Source organism: Megalopta genalis, chromosome 1 (assembly GCF_051020955.1).
Source record: "Megalopta genalis isolate 19385.01 chromosome 1, iyMegGena1_principal, whole genome shotgun sequence".
Taxonomy (NCBI): Eukaryota; Metazoa; Arthropoda; class Insecta; order Hymenoptera; family Halictidae; genus Megalopta; species Megalopta genalis.
Genome location: NC_135013.1, coordinates 2827559 through 2847661, shown reverse-complemented (window position 1 = coordinate 2847661; position 20103 = coordinate 2827559). Strand labels below are relative to the sequence as shown.

Genomic DNA, 20103 nt, shown 5'->3' with positions numbered 1-20103 from the left:
TGACACGGAAAACGAAAAAAAAACACGATAAACTCGGTCGGTGGAATTTCGACAACGTGGTCGCGCGTCCGGAATCGCCTCTGGAATCGCGCGTCTCGGTTCGACCGTTGGTGTACGTGCTCGGTCCGGGTCGGGCCGGGTCGGAGACCGGAGAAGGATTCCTCCGCGGACGCCGAGTTTCTCCAGGCTACCGCGGAAGAATCCGCTTGATTAAAGGAAACTCGTGTACTCGCGCCTTTTATTCAAATGCCCTCCGTGTTGGCACCCTCCCGTCCCGCGCGCGGCCCACTCCCCGCCCTCCGCGTCGCCTCCCGCGCCTCGGAGGAGCGTCCCGTAGGGATAGGGTTGGGATATAGCCGTTAATTATCGCGGTAACGTGGAATGCGCCTCGGTTTCCCTTTCCCCGTCTCTCTCTTCTCTCTCTCTCTCTCTCTCTCTCTCTCTCGCACGCTCGCTCGCTCTGTTGCACTCGCACTGCTTCCATCCCGCTTCTGCATCCTCTTCGCCGCTTCCATCTCCCTGTCCTCGTCGCTCCTGTTCCCGATCCTTGATCTCCATCGTGAAAGAGAGAGAGAGAGAGAGAGAGAGAGAGAGAGAGAGAGAGAGGGAGAGGGAGAGACAGAGAGACGGCGAGAGGAGGACTCACTCCTATGCATCGGTCGGCAGTGGCATGGACCACCTCATTCATCCTATCTGCATTCCTTTAATGCTACCTGGGGCCCGTGGAATGTCCGCCAACCCCCCAGCCTGCTCAGAGCCGGACCTACGGTACCGCTTATCCCTGCTCGTCCGTCCTCGCTGGCACAGATCGGTTCCACTAAAGTGTTCGTTGCTTCGCGGAAAATCGGCCGATCTCTTTCTCTCTCTCTCTCTCTCTCTCCTGCGCTCTCTCGCACTCCCTCTCTCTCGCGTTCTCTCTCTCCTGCTCTCTCTCTCCTGCGCTCTGTCTCTCCTGCTCTCTCTCTCTCCTGCGCTCTCTCTCTCTTCTGCCCTCTCTCGCCTGCTCTCTCAGAGAGGAGAGCCTGCGCTGTCTCTCCTGCTCTCTCTCTCACTCCCGCTCTTTCTCTCTCCTGCTCTCTCTCTTTCTTGCGCTCTCTCCTGCTCTCTCTCTCTCTCCGTCTCTCTCGGCGGACGGCTCGTAATCGGCACAGCGAGAATCTCCGCACGGCTCGGCGCGGCGCAGAGAGCACGAATCCGCCTGGTCATTGCTAGCTGAATATGTAAATACGCGCGTCGAGGTTGTCCGTGGCAGACTAGGCGTCGCCTGTCCGACCTCTTCGCTGCTTTTACTCTCCGGCCTGCTTTCTTCGTTCCTTCCCCGGCACCCCCTCCCCCTCCCCCGCCACGGTCGCGATAGAGACGCGCAAACGTACCGCGCGCGCCTACGACGCAGCATTCACCGTCTGTGAATTATCGCTGACCGTGTATTAGGAGGCGAGGGCAAAGAAGAAACACGTTCTCGCTGCCTCTCTGTTGCGACGGTGTGCGTCGATGTCGATGTCGGGCGTCGGTGTCGGCGCGCGGTCGAGAATCTACGAATCCGCTGCGCAGTTTCGGCCGCAGTTGGAACACAGGGTTCTTACGGTTCGTGAACGAGGACGCTGTACCCGGTGAAAAAAGAAAATCCGGCGGCCCCGGGGAGCTGCCATGAAAATGACGAAGCCGAAGATGGTGTCGTGACAGAACTGGCCGCGGACCCCCGTCGTATTTCAGGGATAAAGGGAACCGGAGAATGAAAGAGAGAAAGAGAGAGTGAGGGGGGGAGAGAGCGTAAAACCGCCTCTCATCATCGGCATCTCACGGTCGTTAGAAGCGTATCATAACATGGTGTATAACTAGGGGTAGATTCGACGAACGAAGCCCCGTGTTTCACCTTCGGGCCCCTCGAGGCAATACAACACAATAAGGCCCCGAAGCTCGGCGATCCTGGCCGAGATACCAACGGGCCCAGGCCGCCTCTCGTTCGATCTCTGTTCGCTGGGTGCCGATCTCTAGTTCGCTTTCACTCCCTCCGCGTATCCTCTTCTTCTCCTTTCTTCGTCCTCCTCTTCCTTCCTTTCGTCTTCTCTTCGGCTTCCATCCTCTCTCTCTCTCTCTCGCACCTCATCTCTCTCTCTCACACACTCACTTGTGGTCTTTCTCTCACTCGTCTCTCTCGCTCTCTTTCTCCTTTTTTGCCTTTATTTTTCCATGCACGGTGCGCCTCTCCTTTTTCTCTCTCCTCTCGTCGAAGAAGGGAGCAGCAGAGAGCCTCTTACGGCTTCTACTCTTTGGTCGTGCCGCCGCCTCGTAGCCCTTTATCTTCACCTTCCAATCGGCCTCACCGTCCTCCTCTCTCGCCCCTTCTCTCTTCCTCCCGCCGGCCCGACCGACTCGCCATCCTTCCCCGGGCTCACCGTCGCCTCCTCCTTTTCTCTCTTTCTCGCGCTGTCCCTCTTTCTCTTTCCTTCGCTCCGCCGTCTCCGCTTCATCCTAACCCTGCCCCCTCCCCCCGCCCTCGCCGAGAATACCCACTACGTTAACACTCCGCGGGGCAAACGCAGCGCTCGCGGTTAAATTTTTCTCTGGCATTCGACGGGTGTGGCCGCGTCGCGGATCACTAACGACGATGATTGCCGTGATGTCGCTGAACGGACCGCGCGCCGCCGCCGCCGCCGTCGCTGCCGTGCCGCCAACTCGACACGACGCTCCTCTCGACTCTCGCCGCGGTCCGACGAAAATATTGGTTAACCTTCAACCGACCGCGTGCCGTCAATTTCGCGTTCTCGAATCGGGAGTCACGCGAACGACCGGCCGATCGGTTGTGTCCCTTCTTGTTTTCAATGGCCGATGGAATGCACAAGGAAGACGCGCGCGCGTTTGTTTTCCATTTGAGAAACAGGGCAACATGAAAAGGCTGCAGATGGAGCTGTAGACGATTTTTGGTCAACGTTTGAGGTTACGCCGGGCGTTCCTTCGAGATTTACGGGCGCGGATTCGCTGCGACGTCGGCGAATTCTCTGAAATTGTTATTCTCGGCTTATTAAATAATAATAAACAATTTGAGTGTTATTAAATCTGACTCGAGGGCTGCACGAGGGCTCCGCGAGTCAATCTTGAAACCTCGGGGACGCTTCTTTTAAGATTTTTCAACAGCTATGCAAACCGAGACTCTTCTTCCCAAATTGTCCAGCTTCGCGCGCGATCTGAGCGCGAATTAGGGAGAAATTACTGTGGCGAAACCGTCGCGGTTGCACAAGGGCTCCGCGAGTCCGCCTTAAAACCTCGGGGACGCTTCTTTTAACAGTGTATTTTACTGTTTACAAGCGACGAGCACGAATCCCCTCCGATTCGACCCGGCTCTCGCGCTGTGTCCATGCCGTTTCATGGGGTTTTGGAACTGGCCGGCCGTCGGCGGGAGGACGGAGCACAAGATTATTGCCCGAGAAGTCGGCGAACTTCATTAAAAGTTGCCGGCGAGGAGAGATCCCCGGAAAGTTAAGTGAATATCAAGGTGTAAAAACGGGCGTCGTATCGAGGCAATTAGCGCGAGCTTAAATGAGCCTGTACGAGCCGAGCAGCGATTCGCAGCGTCGAGTGGACATCGGTGTTTTCACGGGACACTTGTCAATGACAACAGCGGCGAAACAGACGCATCTGCGGCCGATAATATCGCAAGCAGATCGCGGAACTTTCCACAAAATAACAATTTTGTACGTGGACTGCAAGAATTATGAAGAATATAAACAAATCGCCTTATTATTCTTTCAACTCCTTAACGTGCAGTTCTTTTGAAAAAAAAACCGGCCAGGAAAGCTAGGTTCACTGTTCATTTATTAACCCTTTGCACTCGAAGCTATTTCAACCGAAAATATAAAATAATTTTTCTAACTTACAGTATTTCTATTTGATATGAGAAAATGCATTTTATGCATATATGAAAATTGACTCTTGGGACTCGCGCAACAGTTACACTCTTAACAATTGTTCAAAAGTAAATTTTGTTAATGTCAAAATTATCCTAAAAGGTGGTATAACAAATATTGGTGGTGCCCCAGAGTCGCCAGTCGAGTGCAAAGGGTTAATTTATTCCCTTGACATACCATTTTCTTCGCAGTTGTTGCGATTAGAAATTTTTCGATTGCAATCATTTCGTAGAAGGGAAAGGAAATTGATGCTTATTAATGTGCGCATAATTACTTGAACGCTCAAAATATTGATGACAAGGGATTAGAATTTTATTCCAATTTTAAAGGATAGAATAACATCTACACTTAACCCCTTAACGCACAGTTTTTTTGAAAAAAAACCGGCCAAAAAAGATCGATTTTTGGTGGAGAATTTTGATATACTGCGCTTTTGTTACATGGAAAAAGGCTATATTTTATTCTCGAATAAATGAGCATTATAGCTTACAATCCCATGTAAACGATAAATATCGATAAAACGATTTTTTGTTTCTTTGCTTTCACATTGTTATTTTCGATTCTCGATTATATTCGAGGTGTGAAAAATTACAGCAGCATAAGATACAACGCCGCTCGAATTATCTCGAGCGTGCACAGTTTGGCCTGTTCGGCGCGCTCGAATTAACTCGAGCGTACAAGTTAGGGGTTAATAAGTTATTATTAGAAATTTTTATGACGAGTCGGACTCGTCGAAGTACGGCAAGGAGTTAACGATATGTAAAATGCTATAACGACAGAATATTTTTGAAACTCGAATCAATTGCAATTAAACATCATAATAAAAAAAAGAGAGATTGTAACGCAATATCCGTGGCGTTTGAAGCAAAAAGTGCAGTCGCAAGGCGGCAAAAGGCTCGAATAATCGCGCCTGCTCTTCCCAAATTGTCCATTTTTGTGCACAATCTGAGCGTTAAATTATTTTCGAGCGGATTCCGAGCGGATTCACATGCAAAATGAAAATTGCGCTTGACGACTGCAAGGCGGCTCAACAGCCATTTCTTCCTTAATCATTTGAACGAGTTGAACGCGATGCAATGGCGTCCTTGAAAAATTTAAACGATTTCTACGATAAACGAGAAGATTTTGAAGGCGGGAATATTTGATCCGCGGGTTTCGTTCGCCGCCGCGGGGCCGAAGAAGAGGCTCCTTCCGCGGATCCCGAGGAATTCGTTTGGCCTGCGCGTGCAGTGAAAGCAAGAAAGTTCTTTTCTCTGGTCTTCGCCGCGGCGCGACGCGACGCGAGGCGAGGCGAGGCGAGGCGACGACGGCCTCTCCTCCTGTCTCGCGTTCCTCCTTCGACGCCGGGACGAGAGCAGCCTCGACTCGAGCGACGGCTCTCTTAATCGATACTGTTTTCTTCGAAGGAGATTGCGCGTTCGGCGAAGGTTAGACGCCGCTCCGTTCCGCTCCGCGCCGCGCCGGCCGGCGCTCGGCGGGGTCGGAAGAACCCCGAAAACCTGGCATAAATTATACAGCTTCGTGTTTTATTTTTTTTTTTGCCAAATTACAGTACGATTGAAGTGTGCTACTACGAGGCGATAGCGATGAAAGAGGACGAAAGTACCGAAGTTCGTCTTTATTAACCACCCTTTGCACTCGAGTGGAGACTCCGAGGCGCCGTTAAAATTGTTAGATAACTTTTATACTATAAACGTCCAGACGTAAAAAATTGTTAAAAGTCTTAACTGTTGCACAAGTCGCAAGACTGTAAATTTCATATGCATAGAATGCACTTTGTCATATGAAATGGAAATACCATAAGTCGGACAAATTAATTTAGATTTACAGTTAAAATGGCTTCGAGTGCAAAGGGTGGTTAACCCTTAAATAATAAAACCCTTAAATATATATCCAAGGGTTAACCACCCTTTGCACTCGAGTGGCGACTCCGAGTCGCCGTTAAAATTGTTACATCACGTTCCAAGATAACTTTTGTATTATAAATGTCTAGACGTAAAAATTGTTAAAAGTCCAACTGTTGCACAAGCCGCAAGACTGTAAATTTCATATGCATAAAATGCACTCTGTCCTATAAAATAGAAATACCATAGGTCAGACATTTATTCTGTCCTTTAAAAATTGGTATAGAATTCTAATCTCTGATCATCAATATTTATTCATTCAATATTTATTCGAGTAGATTTAAGCACACGATGAGCATCAATTCTCTTCCCCTTTCAAGAAATTATCGCAATCGAAACAATAGCAACTACGAGGAAAATGGCATGTCAAGGGGTCAACCATCATTTTTATAAATACCGATAATAGCGAATCGCCGAATGTTCGTATTTCGGGTTTCAGCCAGGTTTTCGGGGCTCCGACCCCGCTGTGCGTCTTAGAAGCGGCGCAGCTCTCTTAGAGCAGTCGCAAGCAACGCGACGAGGCGAGCGTTCCCTTTCGCAGGAGCTCGGATAGAGAGAAAAAGAGGTCGAGGAAGAGGGAAACGAGCGCGGGCGATGGCGAGGGGGAGGACGAGGGCGCGGGGGCGAGGGCGACGAGATCCGAGAGGGACGGAGAAAAAGATCCTTGGCTCGTTGGTTCCCTCTGGTATCTCCCTCTCGCGCCGTCGTTCCCGGCTCCTCCCTTGACGAAGGTCAAGACACACGAAATCTCCATTTGCCCGAGGTCGTAGCGCGGCACCTTCGAATTTCGTGGCGGACCTTCCGAGAATCGACGAGCGGCGAGCCCTCGATCGAAAACGAGCACGGCCACCGCTCCCTCTCGGGTTTCTCACTTTTTTATGACCGACCTTCGCGTATATCGCTAACGAGGTGGTCCTGTGACAACTACAAGTAGGTGGTCGCGGTGACGGCAAGAATTAGGAGGACGCTCGCTCCGCTCGCTCGCACACGGAGACGAGGAGCCACAGAGCGGCTCGCATCCGAGCGCTCGAGGCACGGAGGGGGTTCGTGGAGGGGGCAGCGGCGGCGGCTCGAGAAATCGAAAGGAAATACCGCCACGGATTCCATCGGTATCGATCGCGCCGATTAGATCGTATCGGCCGTTACGCGACGCGCCGATAACGCGGCGAGCCAGCGGATCCGTCGCGCCGAACCCTGCCGAGCCGTGCCGAGCTGTGCCGAGCCGCCGCCGCCGCCGAACCGAACCGCCCCGAGCCGCGCCGAGTCGAACCGAGCCGCGGCGCGCCGCGCCGAGCCGTTTGCGAGAAATCCTCGCGGCCGGTGGACGAATAATAAATTGCCGGACCCCGTGTTCCGGGCTTTTCTCACACGTAACACACGTAGAACGTAGAAAAGACTCGAGCCGCGCGCAGCCAGCAGCCGAAAACCGGCCGGAACGTCGAGACGAATCGTCCGCATACATATGAGGAATCGACAATGAGTTCCCGAGAAACGCGGACTTTAACATAAATTTCCGTGCGGCCCGTTCCATTTCGACGACTTTCTCCGCGCTCCCTTCTTAGTCTCCCGGTCCCTTCCGTCCATTCATTCCTCGACGCTCCATCGGCCACCTCGCATCGGCGTTCCATAGCGCCTTCGTCCCGCCCCGCCCTAACGCACCGCGTCGCACAGTGGGGTCAAACGATCGCGACTTGTGTCAAAAGCGAAGAACTTTTGATAGAAATCAGATAAACCGACGATCTTTCCTGTTCATGTTCAGGCTGGATATGTTGCAGCGCAACAAGGAAAAAAGGAAAAATTGTAGAACGAACGTTTTCTAACCTCGAAAATGCGTGCTAAACGCCAGAACTATCGTATAATAATCGAAATCACTGGCTTCTGATTTGTTGTAGATTTTTACATTACGATAAAAATCGTGCGAAGTTCGATCGAATGATATTTTATTATTATTATTATTATTATTATTATTATTATTATTATTATTATTATTATTATTATTATATTATAGGATAATATACAGGGTGTTTCGTTTGAAGCGAGTACAACAGGATATATCTCGGAAGGAGTTATAGTCATCAAAAAAATGTTCCTACAAAAGTTGTTCGGTGGGACGGAGTACATTACGTAGTATCAATTGTTTTCTTTAGAACAGAGTAGTACAGGAGATCCGAAGGCCAACCTAATGTTTTTAAACGCAAGGCTATTTGTTTTCTTTAGAAAGTAACAGCAACCACCGAGAGAAGTCCGAAGAGGTGCTACACGATATTATTTTGTGTTCGACAAGGGCAAATCGTTAGGTTATGTTTACGTTCTGCATTGGTCGGCGACCAACATCCAGCAGCGTCGTTTGCGTTTGTATCAAGTTACTGCAATTATGATATCGTAAACAGGAGTTTGAGGATTATTACCGATGCCATAAATTATCGATTGTAATTTTCAGTTGTAAATTTTAAATAATTTTGTATCCTTCTACGTTTATCGTTTTGAAAATACAGGTCGCCTCAAAGTAGTCTTTCAGACCCCGTTCTTGTTTTTAAAATGATTTAAAAACAACAATTGAAAACTGTTGAGATACAATCTTTCAAACGATTACAAATGTGTGTTTTCAAAGATGGCGGACACGTAGGAGGATTCAAAATTATATAAAATTATATAATACAAAATTATATAAAATTATATAATACAAAATTATATAAAATTATATAATACAAAATTATATAATACAAAATTATTCGACTAGCAAGTGAAAATTACAGTCGATAATTTAACGTAATAATTATATATTATTTATATTGTACATACTATCTAGCGTTAACGAAGCTGCAGTACAAAACGTGGGCTATCAATTATGGTCATCGACGTCCAAGAGAATTGACGTTTCGTTCCATCGTGCAGCCAAACACACGCCGAGCGCGGGAAATGTCTCACGACGCCGCTCCAACATTTTTTTCTTTCCCAGGGCCCCGGTGCATGCTTTATAGACGCATTTTTTCCCCAAAGGACCTACCCCAAGGTTCCCGGAATCGGCGGGCCCTTCACGGAACTATCCTCCGGCCCTTTTCACCAGCCGAGCCGGGGGCCTTTCCTCCTATCTTCGCTGGGCCCGCCGGGTAGAGAAGCCGAAGACTTTCGGCTCCGACCAAAATTGTCACCGACGATGGAAATCTCTCCCCCTCGCCGCGTCTCTTTGAGAAAACGGCCGGGCGGAGGGCGGAGGGGATGAAGAACGGAAGAAAAAAAGAAACAAGAAATACGGCCGACGGTTCTAGTTTCCGAGAAAACGCAAGCACACGAGGAGAGCGTGTTGTCCGACCGCCGCGAGGAATTCGAAAACCCATAGATTCGGCTTCTTCATCCCCTCTCCCCCACCCCTCCTGCTCCTCCTCCTCTCGGTTTTCCCGTTAGCCGTATCTACGCCGCCGACACGGCCGAGGGGGGAAATTCTATGATCGCCGCGAGGAATTATGGGCCAGAATGCACAGAATGTTCCGAACTGCAAACATCTTCGTTATTCGTGGACGCGCGCGCGCGCCCGCAGCCTTCGCAAAGCATTCTTTACGGCGGAGATTATTTTTGCGAACGTTTCGGAAGAGCACCGGCCGCCATTTTGAGCACGTCCGCGGGTCCCATTTTTGTGTACGCGCGATACCCGGGGACTGCGGATTTCCGTGAGGTTATGGACCGTGAAACAACGGGACGATTAAATAAATTTAGGGGAGGAGGGGGGGCAATGATATTGTTGCGAAACGATATCTATTGAAATTGTTATTATCCGTTAAAATTGTTATTACCTGTTAAAAATGTTACAGGAACAAGGAACTTTCTATCTGCCGTTCATTTTTCGCAACTGTTCTAAAATATTTTTATTTTGCATAAATATTCGTAGTCTTGTTAAGAAGAGTGTGATATTAAAGAGAATAATTTTAGTTAGACGTTGCTTTTGGAAAAGAATTTCACGGGGACCAACACCGTTGAATCATTTAAAAAGTGATCGTCGCGTCTTGCAGTCAAGTTAATGAGATTATAGCAGCAATTACCTAATTGCTAATATCGAATTACTTATAATAATACGTACTATAATATGTATAAATATATATATAAATATAAAAAAATATATATAAATAAACATAAAAATATACATATGTAAATAAATATATATATATATATATATAAATAAATATAAATAATACGTATAATAATAATAATAATTCGAATTAGGAATAATAATTGTTAGGAATTCAGAACTTTCGCATCACAGAGCGGGTTCGAATTTAACGGCTGTTCCGTCGAGCCATGCAAAGGGCTGAAGTTCACGTGGCAAAATGTATACTAAATACTAATTTATTACATGAATATTATCTCGGTTTTATATCGAGCAACCAGATGGCAGAACAAAGAGCGTTTAGTTGCCGCAAATGGCGTCCGCATTAATAAAGAAATGTACAGTTTAGTCAATATATTTCTTACGTATATATATACACAGTGTTCCATAAAAGTATTCGTACACCTTTTAAAAAACCTTTTAAAAATATAACCTTTTTAAAACTGGACTAAGCGACCTGAATTTTTCTTAAACGTTAGCGGAGAATCTAGTTTACCAGACGATGTCCAAAATGCTTTTTCATAAATTTTGCTATCACTTGGAGTGACAAAAAAAGAAAAAGAAAATCTCGTTTCTTTAACTTTTGTTATCTTAATCTATAACCGAAATTTAAAAAATCGCTCTCGTAGATCTCTGCAAACTTGTACGCGAGCTGAAAATTTGATCGATTTAAATTTTTGCTATAGATTCTGATAAAAAAATTAAAGAACGAGAATTTCTTATTCTTTTTTTTTTGTGTCATCCCAATAGCAAAATTAAAAAAGAGGCATTTTAATGATGATTAATCTTCTAGTAAACTAGTCCCTATATATTATAAAAAAAAAGAATTCAAATTATTTAGCCGAGTTTTAAAAAAGTTATCACGTTTTATACGATACACGTACACTTTTTTGGGCCACTGTATATACATATATATGTATATATGTATATTGTACGTTACCGAACGGAATCTCAGAGCACGTGTAATTGTAAAAAGCATCGATACCGATATCTGGTGTGAAACGAAACGATACGGTCGTAAAGGGCCATCAATAATGGAGATATTTTCACTTTCTTCGACGACTCCGACTGGATATCGTAATTCCTCGGGCCCGGGGGGCGTGGATCGTCGATTCCCATTGACACCACGTGTCACGCCGCGACCGGTGGGAGGATCCGCTTTCAAGGGTGAGACTCTCTCGCAGGTCCGAGAGCAGCGCCGGCTAAATTCCCACGCGTCGCTCTCTCTCTCTCTCTCTCTCTCTCTCTCTCTCTCTCTCTCTCTCGCCTCGTAGAGCATCCGCGACGGCAAGAGGGTAGTCATAACATTTAAGGTAATCCTAGGCAGGAAGGTAAAACCGTCGTCGCCAGGTTTCACAAACCGCGGCGTTCTTCCGCGCCCGTTTCGTCGTCGCCCGGCTCCCTTCTACCCCCGCCGCCGGCCCCTCCCTGCCCCACGGCTTTCCCTTTGCGCGCGTTCCGCCTCGCCGGAACAGGAATTTATGGTCCGGGAATTAATGGCGTCGCGTATCTCGGTCCGAGAAAAATTTCTTCGGGACGCGGCTCATCCGCGCCGGCGTAATTGTTCACGATGCAAATTGCGGTGTGTAAATTTGAGCCGCGGGCAGTAACTCAGCGCACGCAGCGAAACGGCGTCGCTTCCCCCTCCCCCGCTCTCTCTGCCGTCGCGGCGCGTCGAGTCGCGTTGAGTCGAGTCGGGTCGCGTCGAGTCGCGTTGAGTCGATTCGCGGCGCGTCGAGTTGAGTCGATTCGCGTCGAGTCGCGTCGAGTCGGGTCGCGTCGAGTCGCGTTGAGTCGAGTCACGGCGCGTCGAGTCGCGTCGCGTTTAGGCGCGGCACGTCGCCGATCGAACGCGTCTTCGGTTAAAGTTTCCCCCGAACGGGATAAAAACGAGCGAGGAGATGCCGAGGGAAAGATCGCGGCTGCCGGCGGGGTGTTCGTTTTTCTTTTTGGTTCCCCGAACATGGTCGTGTGTGTGTGTGTGCGTGCCCCGGCTCCGGCGCCTGCATTTACATTTTCGAAAGGAGCATCCGCCTTTCCGAGAACCCGGCGCAGGTCACGCGGCGACGCGAAGTCGAACGAAACATCTATTTTCTCGGACGTCGCTCGGGCCAAAATTGATCCGAGCCGTCCACGAAACGTGGCAGCTTCGTTAAATCTTTAGGATGCGATCGTCGCATGGGGAAACACGGAGGAACGAACTTTACGCTCGCATCGGGTTCGATGCAAATGCATGGGAATCCGACTGCCACGAATATTCCGGTCTTTTTATTTTTCAGCTGCTCGACTTTCGATAATTGCTGCATAAATTCTATTAGTTTATAAAGTCTCAATCTTTAACTTGTATTATTGGATATTTTATTAACGATGATTTTGTAGAAGAAAACATCATTCTGACTTCGTTTACATTTGGTCGTTTAAACAATCGTATAAAATCGAAATCCATTGTACTCGATACTATCATAATTCAACTAATGATTTGAGGTTATGTCGATAACCGTGCAACCTCTGAAATGCCTAAATTCACTGCTTTGGTGGCGAGCTTACGAGAAGTAGAAAAATTGGTTGCTAATAGTTTTAATTAATAAAGTAAATCTAATACATGTGTATCATGTACAAATATACATATGTATATACAAATAATATACAAATATGCATATGTGTACAAATATACATAATATATGTACATATATTATGTAAATTTCATATTATTAAATGTACATGATATATGTACATGAGATTTATTTCATTAATCGCAACTATGACAGCCAATTCTTTTACATTTTTAACAGTAAACCAACCAAACAGTAATAGTGCAATAAATTCTCTGCAATTGTCCCTCAGCATGTGAACAAAAAAATGGACAATTTGAGAAAGGGAGATACGATTATTTGAGCTTCGTGCTATATTTTTATACTTAACGATTATCAAGAATTATAAAAAGAAGCTCGGAGGCTCGAATAATCATATATTCTCCTCCTCCCAAATTGTTCATTTTTGTTTACAAGCTGAGGGACAATCGGAGAGAATTTACTGCAACTGCCTCGCATTGCTTCATAACAGTGAGAAGATCGAATTTAATAATATTGTAAAGCTTTTATTATAAAACTTTACAATAAATATATATAATATATATAAATTATAATAAATCATATTTATATTTATTATATCTATTATATTCATTATATTTATTATATCCATAATATTTGTTATATCTATTATATCCATAATATTTATTATATTTATTATATGTATATATATTATATCCATTACATTTATATAATATCTATTATATTTATCACATCTATTACATTCCATTTATTATAACGGATTCACAATAAATATAATATCTCGCGCAGCGATCGCTCGTCAAAGAAACGAAACGATGCCGCGGCCGAAAATTCCGACAATTGGCGGATGACGTCCGAAAGGAAAAAATAGTCGTATCGTTCGACCGTACGACCGCGAGGCGACCAGGCGCGGCGGTCCCGTTCGACTCCGTCGGTGTATCTAGTTTCCAAACAAAAAAGAAAAAAAAAAGAAAACATCGCGCTACGCTCTTCGTCACATGGCGATCCGTTCCCGTCGTCCAGGCAGCCACCGCACCGCCCCCTCCCCTCCCGCGCCAAGCCCCTGCCCCGCGGGGCACCGGCGCGCAGAGCGGCGGCGCGGTTTCGAAAAGAAGAAAACAGAAAAAAAAGAAGAAAAATACGAGCGACGAGTTCCGAGAAACTTACCGAACGTTTTCCCAGCGTAAGCTGAAACCAATGAAGAAAACGCTCGATTATCCGTGGAAACCGAGGCTCGAATATGGGGAGGGGGGAGAGGGAGAGCCCTTATCGCGGGGGCTAATAATAAGAACCGAACCGCGGCGGATCTCCTCCGTTCACGGACGTCATCGACCAGCCGGATAGCCACTCGAACGCATTTAGATTTGAGAGGGCCGATCGAGAGAGGACGGGGGGTCTGTCTGTCTGTCTGTCTCTCTGTCTCTCTGCTCTCGTCCTCGCGCCGCGCCGCGCCGGTGCTCGATCGTGAAAGCTCGAGGCTCTTGTTCGTTGACCACGATCGCCGATTCGATCTACCGTAAGGGACGGACGCGCGAGAAACGACCAACACCGCGCCGGGTCGGGCCGGGCCGGGCCGCGGCCGAGGGAGAGAAAGAGTCAGTGAGAGAGAGCGCGCGAGAGAGAGCGAGAGAGAGAGAGAGTGCACGAGAGAGAGAAAGTGCTAGAGAGAGAGCAAGAGAGAGAGAGAGTGCTAGAGAGAGAGAGAGCTAGAGAAAGAGAGAGAGAGAGAGAGAGCGAAGAGTAGTCGGCCCTTTCGGGCTATCCTCGAGAGGAATTCCGAGCCCAGTTTGGGCCCGCAAAGGCCAAGTAAACGCGTTCTCGCTCGCTCGTTCAACCCGCTCGCTCGCGCGCGCGCGCCCACGTTTTGGAGCGGCGCTGTGGCCTCTCTCGCTCCTTGTCTCGCGCTCTCGCCCGGCCGTTTCTTCTCGTCGCGCCTCCGCGCGCCTAAGGCATGCCTCTATCGGCCGGCCTCCGATTGGTCCGTGGGCCCAGTCATTCACAGAAAACACAGAATGCAGACGGTCACGTGACCCGCGGTCCAGGCGGCCCGGCAAGCGAGGCCCGGGAAGAGGCCCGGGGGTGGCACGCTCGCTATGGCGCCAGGCGGTTCACCGCCTCGTTCACCCTCCCTCCCTCTCCTTCTGCTCCGTGCGCCCTCCCTCGTCCTAGGCACGAAGGGATGCAACGTTCCGAGGCTTCGCCGCGTAGCGATGTCGACGAACCTTTGCCGCGCGCGCGGCCCGAGAGAGCGCCGTGCGAACGGCGTTCACGACGGCCGACGCGCTCGCTCCCGATATCCCCGGGCCGAAGATTCGATAACCTTTGTCCTCGGAATATATCGGTTTCTCAATCGCCCGGCGATCGAACGCTTCGCCTATCGGCGATTTTCCGGGGATCGTTTTTGACATCGATGATCGACGCTTTTTAAAAAATGTTTCTTTGTAAAAACTGCTCGGACGCGATTATCGTTTCATACGTGATACGATAAATCGTTTGGATCGACGTGGCGCGTATGGATGCTTGTTATAAATGTATTTTGTATTAATTGTAAATGTTAATATACTTGTTTTATGTCAATCATAAATACATTTAAAATTTATTTTATTAAATATATTTTACGTTAATTATATTTCATAGTAAATATATTTTACTTTTAGACATATTTTATAGTAAATATATTTAACATTAGATATATTTTATAGTAAATATATTTAACATTAGATATATTTTATAGTATATATATTTTACATTAAATATATATTAATATAATATATTTAATTTAAATAAATTATATTAAATATATATTTTATTAAATATATATTAATATAATATATTTAATATAAATAAATTATATTAAATATATATTTTATTAAATATATTTTATTAAATATACTTTGTATCAACATAAATAGCTATTTCGACAATTTAACTCTGCCAAAATTATTCTTTTACACTTCCGTTAGATTTTCTTTGCCGCGTACTCGAAGATACGATCGATATGATTGGATATAGTTGATCTCCCAATAATCGTTATATAAATATAATAAATAGAAGAAAGCGCCGCGATCATTCAAAATTATTATTTAGTAGAAAATTGTCGAGCTTCGTTCACAACGTTAGCTGCGTTATCGAAGAGCCTACTACTAAAGGGTTAACGGTAAATAGAGGGTTAAGAGTTGCGCGGAAATTTCGCGGGAATGTAATTCCGTGTCCCCGACGACGTTTAGTTTTCGTTAAATTTTCTCATTCGATGGAGAGAAATTGGTTCCCTTTATTACACGATTATTTCAGATCGACTTCAAGTTTCAAGTTCTACGCCGCGCATTTCAATTCCGGCGTCGAGCCATTTCATCGGAGGAAGCGGAAATAGCTCAACCCTTCGGTTAAGGGCCAGTTTTGTGGGCCACTGTGTATGTAACAGATGTCGTGATTAGTGCGATATTAACAAAGTTTAGATTAAAAAAATTATTAAGAGTGTAACCGTTGTGCGAGTCCCAAGAGTGCATATTTCATGTGCATAAAATGCATTTTGTCATAGAAAATAAAAACACTGTGAGTTAGAAAAATGATTTTATATTTTCAGTTAAAATAGCTTTGAGTGCAAAGGATTAATATAAAAATGATCTTGAAACGTGATACAACAAATTTTAGCGGTGCCTCAGAGTCGCCACTCGAGAGCAAAGGGTTAACCCCTCGCACTCGAATGGCGGCTCCAAGGCGCCGTTAAAAATTATCGTGTCACATTACAAAATAATTCTATCAAAACCAAATTTGTTTATATCTTTAAAAAACTGTTTAAAGCGCGACTGTTCCATGAATCACAATGATCAATCTCACGTGTACAAAAATAAAATGAAATACTACAAAAAATAGGAATACCATGGGTGACAAGAACTATTCTAAATTTTGCGTTAATTTGGCATCGAGCGCAAAGGGTGTAAAATAGAAAACGCAATAGTCGGCGGACATTCGACGGTACACTCGCCGCACCGCGACAAGTGCCGCGCGGCCACATGGCCGGAGAAGGGGTTAATTTGCCGCTAAGGGTTAATTTCCGAAATATGCGGAACGGGGGCGAAAGAAGGGATCCCGTACGAGAGGAGCGCGATCTCCGGGAGAAATAAAGGAAAAGCAGAATGCAATTCGAACAGGTTTCGAGAAGGTGAAAAAATAAAGGCGGGTGTGCGCGGGGTGCGGAGGGTGAGAGAGAGGGAACAAGCGAGAGCGAGAAAGAGAGGGAGAGGGCGAAGAAGAGAAAAGGGCCCTCGAAAACAAGCGAGGATCGTTCGTAGCCATCGCGTACCAGAGAGAACCGACCGACCGACCGGGGTGGTGGTGCTCACCCCCTCGTGTGTGTCGGGCACTGTGTCGGTGGCCCGATTCTCGGAAGGACCTCATTTGTTGCTCAGTGCTATATATCTCATTCGGGAGCCTCTGTCCGTATATCCTTCTCTCTCTGCCGTCTCCCTCGTCGCCCCCGTCCCCCTCTCCGCGCCCTCCGCCGTGCCCCCTCCCCCGTGGCCGGTGCGCGGCCGAAGAACACCACGGGATGCTGGGAATAAGTGCATGCTTTTACGAAAACGGACTACGTTCGCCAGCGGCCCGCCAACGATGTATGCGTGGAGAAGTCGGTCCGACGCTGATCGTTTTCTCCTCGGCTCGTATACAGGGTGTCCCGAAATTGTCTCGCAATCCGGAAATAGGAGGTTCCTGAGGTCATTTGAAGCAACTTTTTCCTTTGCGAAAATTTTCTCCGAGCCTCCGTTTACGAGTTATTAACGAAAAACACTGACCAATAAGAGGTGAGCTCGGCTGGCGCGCGGCGGCCCAGCCAACGAGTGCACGGAGCCCGGTTCCGCTCATTGGCTCGGCCGTCTCGCGCCAAATGATCTCGCCTCTGATTGGTCACTGTTTTTCGTTAATAACTCGTAAACGAAGCCGCGGATCGCATTTTCGCTAAGGAAAAAGTTGCTTCAAATCACTTCAGGAATCCCCTACTTTCGGATTGCGAGACATTTTTGGGACACCCCGTATACCCGATACAGACGCCGCGCCGCGCCGCGCCACGATCGACAACGCGCGAGGGGGTTCCAGAGGGCCCGGGCCCCCGCGCGAGCGAGCGAGCGAGCGCGCTCTTTTTCTCCCGTCGAAAAAATCTGAGCGTGAGAACGCAGATAAAAGTGTCGAAGGAGCCGCGATAAAGGGGACCGCGCGGCCCAGGGTCCTACGAAACCGCTCTGCTCGGCGGCGGCGACTGCTGCTGCTGTTGTTGCTGCTGCTGCACGCGCTGATTACACGCGACCGATTCTTCGAAAAACGGCACCAACGGCACGGCGACGGACCCCCGGGTCCTCCTCCCTCTGGGACGCTTTTCTTTACCGTTCTCTTATCGGAGGGGCTTCGCTCGATAAACTACTCGCGACGCGGTCGGAATTTTCTTCACGGTTTTCGACCGCCGCGGTCGACGCGAACGGTACCGGGTGTCCAAAGTGACTCGACTGTGTTGTCCCGTACAAATTATGGTATCGAATTTATTTATATTTATTAATACTTTTTTATATATTTTTTTCTTCGATTTTTGTGTCAATGTGAGCTTCACGTTGAACGCTAATAATAGCGGGTGTCGAAAGTGACTCAGCTGTGTTGCCCCACACAAATTATAGTATTGAATTTATTTATATTTATTTCTACTTTTTATTTTTTTTCTTCGATTTTTGTACTAATTTGACCTCCGCGGTCGACGCTAATAATACCGGGTGTCGAAAGTGACTCGCCATGCTGCCCCATACAAATTACGGTGTTGAATTTACTTACATTTATTTCTACTTTCTTACATACTCTTTTCCAATTTTTGTACTAATTCGACCTCCGCGTGGAACACTAACCTTGACATACCGGGTGTCAAAAATGACTCGGTCGCGTTGCCTTATACAAATTACGGCATCGAATTTATTTGGATTTCTTCTAATTTTTGTATTAATTCGATCTTTACGTTGAAATCTAACCAGCATACCGGGTGTCAAAAGTAACTCGGCCACGATACCTCATACAAATCACATTATAGAATTTATTTACAATTTTTTCCAATTTTTGTGTTAATATCTGAGTATTAATCAATGAATTTATCGAACGATATCCAGTATACGTGACTTTACAATTTCAATCGTCGTAAAATAATCGTAATAATATTAATCGTATTAACAATAATTTCAAAATCAGCAACGAAAGAGATTTTGGAACGCGGATGGACCAGCGTCGCGGAGCCAGTTACCATGGGTTCTCCAATTACGAGCCTGGAATCGTTTCAATCCAAAGTAAACGAAACGAAAGGACGAACAAATTCAGCGCGTCTCGCCGGATAAATCCGAAGCCAACAGTGCCGGAAAACGAAGCAAAACCACAGCAAATTGATCTCCCAACGATCACCGTCTGCACCTTCGAAACCAAAAAAAAAAAAAAATACGAACAAATCCATCACGAAATCGTTTCAGAGTCGTCCGTAAGACGCAACCGCGGCAAGATCCGCGAGATAGTTGAGTTTGGGAACCGCTGGTTTGAATAAACAGAGGCTCGGCGTGCACACACATAGAAAGAGAGAGAGAGAGAGAGAGAGAGAGAGAGAGTGAGAGAGAGAGAGCCGCAGAAACAGCTCGTACGTGCTCGAATAGCTGCAGGTAAGCGGGCCGTGCGTAAACCGAACGAACGCTCTGTGTCCCGACGACGCACGGTGTTCCGGGGTCCGTGGGCAACGCGCGGGTTTTCGGTTCGGATCGGATCGGCTCGGCTCGCCGAGGGCGCGGACGCGCCGGAAACGCCGGCCGTCCGGCGGCGCCACCCGCCCGGCGAGGGAAACTGCGCGACGCCTCGAGGAGGCACGCGCGGCGTCGAAAAGAAAACTATTGAAACCGCGGCGAAGAAAACAGGTGGCGGCAGCGAGCGAGCGAACGAACGAACGAACGAACGAGCGAGAGCGAGAGAGAGAGAGAGAGAGGGAGAGAGCAGCGACGAAAACAGCTTCGCGGCCGCGCCGGGCCTCGGTCGAGAAGGAACGGAGGCCGACCGGCTCGGGGTTCGGCGTCGGTCTCCGTCGCTCTCGCGGGTTAGTCCTTAGTCCGGCCGTAGTCCATAGAGGGCCGCGGGATACGAGGAAGAAGGGGAGGGGGGAGCGAAGAAGAACGCGGAGCCGCTGGCTGCCGGCGCAGAATTCAAAGAACTGGGAGCGAGGTAAACAAAATATTCGTGCTGGCTCGGTGTATACACAGGTCCGTGCCAGCTCCTCGCGAGCGAGCGAGCGCATGTGTGTCTCTCTCGCGGCGCATGCGAGAAGGGCAGAGAGGGCCGCGCCGCAGGGCGGAGGCAGGGTGGGACGGCGAACCGCCAGGCGCGTAAGAAGAGGACGAAGGAGAAGAGGGAAGGTGTAGAGGAAGCCGTGGGCCCTCGCAAGGGCGAGAAGAGAACCAACTGCGAAGGCACTCGGTGGCGCCGCGCGTTCGCGCGAAACAAAGCGAGAGGGAGCGAGCCGGAGCGAGCGGCCGCGCTCGAAGGGCGAGAAGGTAGCGAACAAGAGGGTTAGAGGGGAGTTGGGGGGAGACTAGAAGAGAGAGAAAAAGATAGAGAGAGAG

The 20103-nt window shown here is 47.8% G+C and overlaps 1 protein-coding gene across 5 annotated transcripts in view; it reads right to left on the bottom strand.

Moving 5' to 3' along the window:
- LOC117223580 (serine/threonine-protein phosphatase 4 regulatory subunit 1) overlaps positions 1 to 20103 on the bottom strand; it is a 331703-nt gene that overhangs the window by 138467 nt on the left and 173133 nt on the right. For 3 of the 5 annotated variants that reach the window (XM_076518935.1, XM_076518953.1, XM_076518950.1), the window contains one exon: positions 13649 to 13669. The exons of the other annotated variants lie outside the window; for them this stretch is intronic. In XM_076518935.1, the coding sequence (XP_076375050.1) occupies positions 13649 to 13669 (21 nt within the window). The remainder of the gene's footprint in view (positions 1 to 13648; positions 13670 to 20103) is intronic. 5 annotated transcript variants of the gene reach the window in all.